This window comes from Apis dorsata, unplaced genomic scaffold, assembly GCF_000469605.1.
Source record: "Apis dorsata unplaced genomic scaffold, Apis dorsata 1.3 scaffold_93, whole genome shotgun sequence".
NCBI classification, from domain to species: Eukaryota; Metazoa; Arthropoda; class Insecta; order Hymenoptera; family Apidae; genus Apis; species Apis dorsata.
The window spans coordinates 331,004-340,401 of record NW_006263391.1 but is presented as its reverse complement, the minus strand read 5'-3'; the positions used below and the strand labels follow the sequence as shown (position 1 = coordinate 340,401).

The following is a 9,398-nucleotide window of genomic DNA, read 5'->3' as shown; positions in this document are numbered from 1 at the left end:
TAATATAATTGGGCAATTCGAGATTCGGGAAACTGGAACGATTTTTCCAAATTTTTATTTCGTAAAAATTTACTCGTTATGGTTTTAAAATTCATTAATTTAAAAATATAAATTTAGGATCAATTGAATAATTATTTAATTGATTCAAATAATAATAATATGTTAATTGTAATAAAAATAAAATATTAAAATATTAAAAATATTAGGATCAATTGAATTATTTAATTGATTCAAATAATAATAATAATATGTTAATTGTAATAAAAATAAAATATTAAAATATTAAAAATATTAGGATCAATTGAATTATTTAATTGATTCAAATAATAATAATAATATGTTAATTGTAATATAATTGGGTAATTCGAAATTTGGGAAACTGGAACGATTTTACTGGTCAAAATTTTTATTTCGTAAAAATTTATTCGTCATGGTTTTAAAATTCGTCATTAATTTAAAAATATAAAATATAAAATATAAATTTTAGGATTAATTGAATTATTTAATTGATTCAAATAATAATAATAATATATTAATTGTAATATATGTTAATTGTAATATAATTGGGCAATTCGAGATTTGAGAAACTGGAACGATTTTACTGGTCGAAATTTTTATTTCATAAACGAATAAAATTTACTCGTCACGGTTCGTTTCGTGTACAAAACAAGAAATTAGAAAACAATAGAGCGAGATGTATTAATAGAAAGAAGGGTTGTAGAATTTTTGGAAACGGAAAGAAATTTTTCTTCAAAATTTCTTCTTTAATTATTTTTAAAAGAATTTTTAAAAGGATTTTTAAAAGGATTTTCAAGATTTGGATATTTTCATTAAGTAAATATATATTCGATTTCAATTTTAGAAATTTCTTACGCGGATGTTTACGCGGTAAACGGATGAAGAAAATTTCTGTAGATTTTTCCACGTTTTGCAACATCCGCGGTCTGTTTATATAAACGTTCAAAAAACGTAACCAAATATTTTTTCAAGTGTACAAAATATTTCATTATATCATTATATATATAATTGTAAATTCAAAAAATAGTTTATTTAAAATGATAATTTTGGGAATTATCGATATTTATTAATTTAAATTTTTAAATAGTTAAAATAATTATAAATTATAAGTTTACAAAATTAATGTTTTTAATTAAATTATACAGCTTAGTTATGAAAGAGCTTTCAAAGTTTCGATCAATATAGGCAATTTATTTAAAATTTAGAATTATTAATTTATTTTGAATTAAATTCAAATGATTATTTTTAATTTATTTATTATTATATTATATATAGTGAATGAAAGATATCACGAAATCGGTTAGTTGGTAAAAATTTAAGATTCGAAGAGAGGGAAATAATAATATTAAATTGGAAAGAAAATTCTTACGATTTTTGTTATTTTAATTTTGATTAAAATTGGTGTTAAATTGCATTGATTTTAAACTAAATTTAAATTTAATAATGATTTTAGAAGTTTCGGAAACAGAAAGAAATTTTTCTTCCAAATTTCTTCTCTTTTAATTATTTTTAAAAAAATTTTTAAAAGGATTTTTAAAAGAATTTTTAAACGAATTTTTAAAAGGATTTTTAAAAGAATTTTTGAAAGGATTTTCAAGATTTTTCAAGTTTGTTTTCCTTTAATGATTTTTTTAAAATTCCAATTCCAAATTTGTTCTTTAACTTAAATTATTTTTCCCACTGTGATATTAATTTCATTTTCAAATTAGTTTTTTCTGATTTCTCAGAAAATATAATGGACAAGTTGCAAATTCGAACAACTTTCCTATTCCAAATTCCAGAATTTATATTCATTAACCGAAATAACAAAACTTGTTTCCCGTTGTGCAAAAGTGCATCAATGGTCTTTACTTTGATAATATTTTTTTATTTTTAATTTCCAACCCGATGGATAATAATTGAGAGTTTTTTTCTCGAGGGAAGGAGAAAACGCAACATTTTCTCCTCCTCTCGAAGGAAACGCGCCGCCGTTTTCCGCGCAATTTCGCCACGGCCTGGCCACTGCGAAGAAATTAAAGCGTCGCCGCGATGAATTAACACGTTTCCGCGAGGGATGACGTCATCCGCCGCAATTCGACCATGGGACCTCGCAACGAGGTCTCGTTAGTCTTTTATAGTCTCGGCCACATGGGCACAGGCCGATTCCCACCACCGATACGCCCGCTCCCGCAAAACCGTGTATACTCTCTTAATCCTCTCCTCCTCCCCTCCTGCTTCTAGTCCTCCTCCTCCTCCTCCTCCTCCTCTGCGCGCGTCCGACACAGATCTTCGATAAAAAAAGAGAAAAAAGGAGAGAAAAAAAGTTATCGAATCTCGGGAAGAAATACGCGCGTTCTCGACGATCGATCAAAGTTGAAGTTTCGAGGGATCGATGGGTAAAAAATAAGTGGAAAATAACTTCTTGCGAATTTTCGTCTGTTCTTCGAAATGTTTTTCTTATGGAAATATTACAAATTTGGAGTTTTAATGATTTTGTAGAAGTTTCGGAAACGGAGAGAAATTTTTTCTTCCAAATTTTTTTTAAAATTTCAATTCCAAGTTTGTTCTCGTTTAATTATTTTTAAAAGGATTTTTAAAAGGATTTTCAAGATTTTCTTCCAAATTTATTTCCATTTAATGATTTTATAGAAGTTTGGGAAATTTTACTTCCAAGTTTGTTCTCGTTTAATTATTTTTAAAAGGATTTTTAAAAGGATTTTCAAGGTTTTCTTCCAAATTTATTTTCCTTTAATGATTTCTTTTTTAAAATTTCAATTCCAAAATTTATTCTCCTTTGATAATTATTTAAAAGGATTTTTAAAAGGATTTTCAAGATTTTTTTTCAAGTTTGTTTTTCTTTAATGATTTTTTAAAATTTCAATTTCCAATTTTGTCTTTCTTAATTATTTTTAAAAGGATTTTTAAAAGGATTTTCAAGATTTTTTTTCAAGTTTGTTTTTCTTTAATGATTTTTTAAAATTTCAATTTCCAATTTTGTCTTTCTTAATTATTTTTAAAAGGATTTTTAAAAGGATTTTCAAGGTTTTCTTCCAAATTTATTTTCCGTTAATGATTTCTTTTTTAAAATTTCAATTCCAAAATTTATTCTCCTTTGATAATTATTTAAAAGGATTTTTAAAAGGATTTTCAAGATTTTTTTTCAAGTTTGTTTTTCTTTAATGATTTTTTTAAAATTCCAATTCCAAATTTGTTCTTCTTTAATTATTTTTAAAAGGATTTTTAAAAGGATTTTCAAGATAGTCTTCCAAGTTCGCTTTCCTTTAATAATTTTTTTAAAATTCTAATTCCAAATTTATTCTTCTTTAATTATTTTTAAAAGAATTTTCAAAATTTTCTTTCTAATGATTTTTTTAAAATTCCAATTCCAAATTTGTTCTCCTTTAATTATTTTTAAAAGGATTTTCAAGGTATTCTTTCAAACTCGTTTTCCTTTAAAGGTTTTTTTAAAAATTCTATTTCCAAATTTATTCTCCTTTAATAATTATTTAAAAGAATTTTTAAAAAAAAATTTTCAAGATATTCTTTCAAGTTCGTTTCCCTTTAATAATTTTTTTAAAATTTCGATTCAAAATTTGTTTTTTTCTAATAATTTTTTAAAATTTTAATTCCAAATCCAATTTATTCCTTCTAATGATTTTGTAGACGTTTCGAAAACGGAGGGAAAACTTTTCTTTCAAAATTTCCTTTACAATTTTTCTCCTAAACTTTTCTCTAGATGGGAATATATTTTCGATTTTTCGTAAATAATTGTAAAGAAGCTTTTCTCAAAAACGGTGAGAAAATTTTCTTCTTCAAAATTTTCTTGCAAATTTATTTCCTTCTAATGATTTTACAATTCCGTTTCGGAAACGGAAACAGAAAACTTTTCTTTCAACATTTCCTTTATAATTCCTCCACTTGGAGAAACTTTCGTAAACTTTCCTCTAGCTCTAAGGAATATACATTCGGTTTGTCGTAAAGTTATTAACGGGGGCCCCTCACGAAATTTTCTCAGAATTTCGCGTCCGGTTTTACGAACGTAGAGCGTTAGTTTTATTGCGGCAATATAGCGGAGGGATAGCAAACTATTGTTCGACTTTTGCCTCAGGACCAGGTATATATGGACCTTTGCAGTTAATAGGCAGGGAATAATGGCGGTCGATCGACCTTCGATCCGAGCCGAATCTCCCCTCTTCCGAATTCTTCGCTCCAAATTTCACCACCATTTTTATATTTTTCCACCCCTCTGATCCCGACAATTCTTTTTTTTTTTTCCTTTGGAAAAAATCAAGAATTTTTCGACGCACTCGATTCGAAAACAATTTTTCTTTTTTCGAAGATAAAATCGATCAAAACGCGTTCCTCCTTAATTATTATTGCCATAAGATTATTCTACTACAGATGTTGTTATAATAGGTACAAGATGTTTCACCTTGTATTCCCGACTACTGTGGATTATTCTGTCCAGACTCGTTACTTTTAATTATCATGAATAATGTATAATCTTGGTCCCTTGCCAACGATCTACGATCCGGTTCCTGTGCGCATTTCTTCCTTCCTTCCTTCCTTTCTTCCAACCTCGTCACTTGTTTCTCTTATCTTTCTTTTATCGCGTACGAATTAAAAATAATAAAGGGGGCCCAAGAGAATAAAGATATTTTTTTTTTTAAATATAATCATCGTTTATCATTGCAACAGGAATTAATTGCTTGCTCTTTTTCCCTTTTTTTCAAATCGTTTGGTGGAAAGATTGGTGTACCTTTTAAACGATACCGGTGATTTTATTTTAATTTTAAATTCTTATGAAAGAGAGAGAGAGATTGAAATTTATTTCCTCCTGTTGATACAAGGATAATTCTCATGTTTTACTTTGCCTTCGAGCTTCCTCCAATATATATATTAAGTTGGAAAGAAAGTTCTTGCGGTTTTTAGCCCAAACTTTTATCAATCAAAATAAAGATTATTGCGATCTATGCACTTTTGCCAAGGAGAAACAAGTTTTGAATAAAATTATTGAATAAAATTCTGGAATCTTGGAATATTGTTCTTACATTTTCAACACCCTGAGAAAAACTGATTTGAAAATAAAATTAATATCACGTTTTCATAAAAATACACAAAGTGCAAATTTCAAAATCAGGATGACAAAAAGAATAATATTTTTTCCATTGATAAATTCAATCCCTTCGTTTCCTTCTCTCTTCTCTGACAAAAAAAAAAAATGGAGGAATCTACAAACATTCAGTTCAGGAAAACTTCAAAAAAAAAGGAAACTTCTCCATCGACCCCATTTTCCCATCTCTATTCCACGTATCCAGCGGGGGGAGGGTAGGGGAAACAATCCCATAATCGTGCCGCGCTGCCATCTACCCTTCCCCTCCTCTCATTCCCATAACTCAACCTTGGCAACTCCCCCTCTCGTGAAAGAGAGGAGAGAGAAAAAGAGAAACTCGAGAGGATCCATATCATCATCATCCCCTCCCCTATCAGGGAAAATTCCAAAAACCTCGAGCGAATGAAGCGAACGGAGGGAGGAAGGGAGAGGTGGAAATAGGGAAACCCTAGGGGTGGAAGCTGGATGATGGTGTTCATTGTCGTGGAATAAAAGCTGCGGGAGTTCCCCTGCTAGAGTTCTCCCTCCCTCCCTCTCTCTCTCTCTCTAGCGGTGGATTTCATTTCAGGATCGCATAAAATGGTGCTGCCGCCTGTGACGACGATGCCCGCGGCTCGAGGGGAGAGAACAGAGGGAGACGACGGTGGGTTTGGATGGTTGCTCGGCGAACGAGGGGAGAAGGAAGAGGGAGAGACAGAGAAAGAGAGAGAGAGGAGATAGAGATGGAGATGTGCCGGCTGGCGAGCAGATGGTTGCGCCGTTTATTGGTTTATTCGTCGGTTCAGCCATCACGTCTCGTCCACCAGCCTGCGTTCCTCTTTTCTGCTCCTCGAATCATCCGAAGCTAGGTTTGATCTAGGCTTCGATGATATCGGGGACGACGAATGAGAGAGAGAAACTTTCCCCCTGTCTTCCTGTTGTTTTTGTTTTCCTCCCTCTCCCCCTCCAGTTTCGAAGTTTGTGCTCTCTTTTTTTCCGAGTGGTGCGAAATTCGAAGAATCGTTGTTATTGTGGATGTAAGAGAACACTTTTGTAACTTTTTGCAATAACAAATTGTGATGTTTTCAATTTAATCGTTGCAATTTTGTAAAAAAAAAAAAAAAAAAAAAAGGAGAAAGAAAGTTTCATTATTGGTTTATTTTTCAGGCGAAGTGGATGTCCAGAGAGAGAAAGAGAGAGAGAGAGAGAGAGAGGTTCGAGCGTGTGAAAGGGTTGATTGATGCCGACTCGACTGCTTTTATCGTCACTTACACGGTACTCTATATATCATTCAATCCTCTTTGTACGAGCATCTCGAGCTTTGCACGCGACAATCCACGTAAATGCTTATACACAGAGAGAGAGAGCCTTTCGTCCCCTCGTGAATTCAGAATTGTAAATTTGAGAAATTTATAATGCTTCGTTTTCAGGATCGATTGGAGAGGAAACGTGGCCAAACGTGCAATCTTCCTTGCGGCGAATGCAATGTCTCTCTCCTTCGACTCGAAAGGTATGGCGAATTGAATGAATCGCGAATGAAGCGAAGGAGAATGGAAAATGATCGAACTTTACTTTTTTTTCAGGGAATTTTTTCGAGGAGGAAGGGAAAAAATTTATTCGGATATCCTTTGGAGGTAATTAACAAATAATCGTCATTTTTAAGATTTATATTAAATTAGGATTAATTTAAGATCAAATATCGAAATAAGGATCATAATAAATTTTCCAAAAATATTTATATTATATATATAATTTATATTATATTATTTATATTTATATTATATTTCCAAATATATTTATATATATTTATATATAATATTTATATTTATATTTATATTCGTGAATACACCACGTAAAAAATACATAGGAAAATTTAAATTTATTTCCAGAACGCTCTCTCGGAGAAACTGTTCGCCTTCTTCGCCCACCAGATTCCGCCACCAGTTACGCGCCATTCGCCGCCCACGCGTGACTCCGATCCGCGTATTCTCCTCCTAGTACATTCTTTTGGATTTCGGTTGGATTACACCATGTGTCCATGGTTGGTGTGCAAGTTACGTTGGGCGAGGAAAATTTCGTAGTCGCAAGTATCCTCAATATCGATAATTACGCGAGATAGATACGGCGATAGAGGAGAGTGGAGCGGGAATGGCGTGTCAGGGGATGAATCGATAGATAGAGGGAGACGCTGTGAAACTCTCCGCCTATCGGGCGCCTTCGCCTCGCTACGAATACGCCCTCTGTCTTCTCTCTCTCTCTCTCTTCTCTCCAGCCTTGGAACTAGATATAGATATTTGTACCGTTAAAATTTCTATCGTTCCTTTTTGCTATTGGGATGTAATGCTTTGTCTTTCTTGAGGAAAATTTCGAAAATTTTGTTCGAAAGTTGTGGAAAATCCGATTCCCCTAAGGGAACGAGGAAATGGTAATTTGAAATGTCATTTGTCACGCTGTAATTGGATAGATTGTAAATATTCTTGGAGAAGGATAAGCTTCGTTGAGTTATTGGTCCCCACGGAGGGGGGTGATCGCTTCTCTTTTGGGAATCGAAAGAAATCGTGTCGTGGATTACAATAAAGCGGTTCACGATTCCTTTCTTCCTTGCATTTTCGAGCATCGCGAATTTATTTATTTATTTATTTATTTTACGCGGAGAGTGCCTTTCTCGAGTGTTTTTAATCCCGATTAGACCAGGCTTTAAAGAGGATTAACTCTCTCGAGCCGTAAGAATCTTCTAAACCTATCGATTTCGATTTTCCAAACGAAATATAACGGAAGACAAAATATTTGGACACAGGCCTGACTTTCCTTTCCGATCCTCTTAATCCTTCTAAATTGTTCTCCACTTCGAAATCTTACCTTCTCCACGATCCTGGATAATATTTTAACAGGTAAAAATTCAACTTTCTTCCAGAATCGCACAATCTCTCTCAATCAAAAAAGAAAATAATTTATAGCTATGATCTATCGAATAATTAATTAATTCCACTCTCTTTATTTATTTTTATCAGAGTATTTCCAAAATTGAAATTAATTATATAAAATATACAACACAATTTAAAGAGAAAATAATTTTTAGCTATGATCGAATCTTTATCGAATAATTAATTAAAGCCATTCCCTCCTTTTTTTTATTAGAGTATTTATTTTTATTAATTTTATTCACAATTTAAAAAGAAAATAATTTATAGCTATGTTCGAATCTATAATTTGATAATAATAATTCGAATAATTAATTAAAGCCACTCCCCTTATTTATTTTTATCAGAATATTTTCAAAATTGAAATTAATTATACAAAATATACAACTCGCACAATCTCTCTCAATTTAAAAAGAAAATAATTTTTAGCTATGATCGAATCTATCGAATAATTAATTAAAGCTACTCTCCTTACTTTTATTAGAGTATTTCCAAAATTGAAATTATACAAAATATACAACTCTCACAATTTAAAAAAAAAAATAATTTATAGCTATGATCGAATCCATCGAATAATTAATTAATTCCACTCTCCTCATTTACTTTTATCAGAATATTTCCAAAATTGAAATTAATTATATAAAATATACAACTCACACAATTTAAAGAGAAAATAATTTTTAGCTATGATCGAATCTATCGAATAATTAATTAAAGCCACTTCCCTTATTTTTATTAGAGTATTTCCAAAATTGAAATTAATTATACAAAATATACAACTCGCATAATCTCTCTCAATTTAAAAAAAAAATAATTTATAGCTATGATCGAATCCATCAAATAATTAATTATTCGTAAATTAATTAATACCATTCTTATTTATTTTTATCAGAGTATTTACAAAATTGAAATTATTTATATAAAATATACAACTCGCACAATCTTTCACAATTTAAAAAGAAAATAATTTATAACTATGATCGAATCTAATTAAAGCCACTCCCCTTATTTATTTTTATCAGAGTATTTCCAAAATTGAAATTATACAAAATATACAACTCACACAATTTAAAAAAAAATAATTTATAGCTATGATAGAATCCATCGAATAACTAATTAATTCCACTCTCCTTATTTATTTTTATCAAAGTATTTCCAAAATTGAAACAATTATATAGAATATACAATTCGATAATTCGTAGAGGGAAGAGAAAAAGAAAGAGAGAAAAACTGACGAAGCTCCGTTCGAATGATTTTCAGGCGAAGAAGAATGGCGATGACCAAGTAACCTGGAAACGGAAGGTACATCGACACGCAATAAAAGGAGCTGTACCGCTAAGGTGCTGTGCACTGAAGGAGGAGGAGGAAGAGGAGGAGGAGGAGGAGGA

At 31.0% G+C, this 9,398-nt stretch overlaps 1 protein-coding gene across 1 annotated transcript in view; it reads left to right on the top strand.

Annotated features, from left to right (window-relative positions):
* Positions 1 to 7,208, top strand: part of LOC102678963 — a 12,001-nt gene extending 4,793 nt beyond the window's left edge. Inside the window, 5 exon segments of the mRNA XM_031508653.1 lie at positions 5,679 to 5,953; positions 6,520 to 6,599; positions 6,673 to 6,723; positions 6,979 to 7,057; positions 7,060 to 7,208. Coding sequence (XP_031364513.1) covers positions 5,764 to 5,953; positions 6,520 to 6,599; positions 6,673 to 6,723; positions 6,979 to 7,057; positions 7,060 to 7,208 — 549 coding nt within the window. The 5' untranslated portion in view covers positions 5,679 to 5,763.
* Positions 7,209 to 9,398: the final 2,190 nt, after the last annotated feature.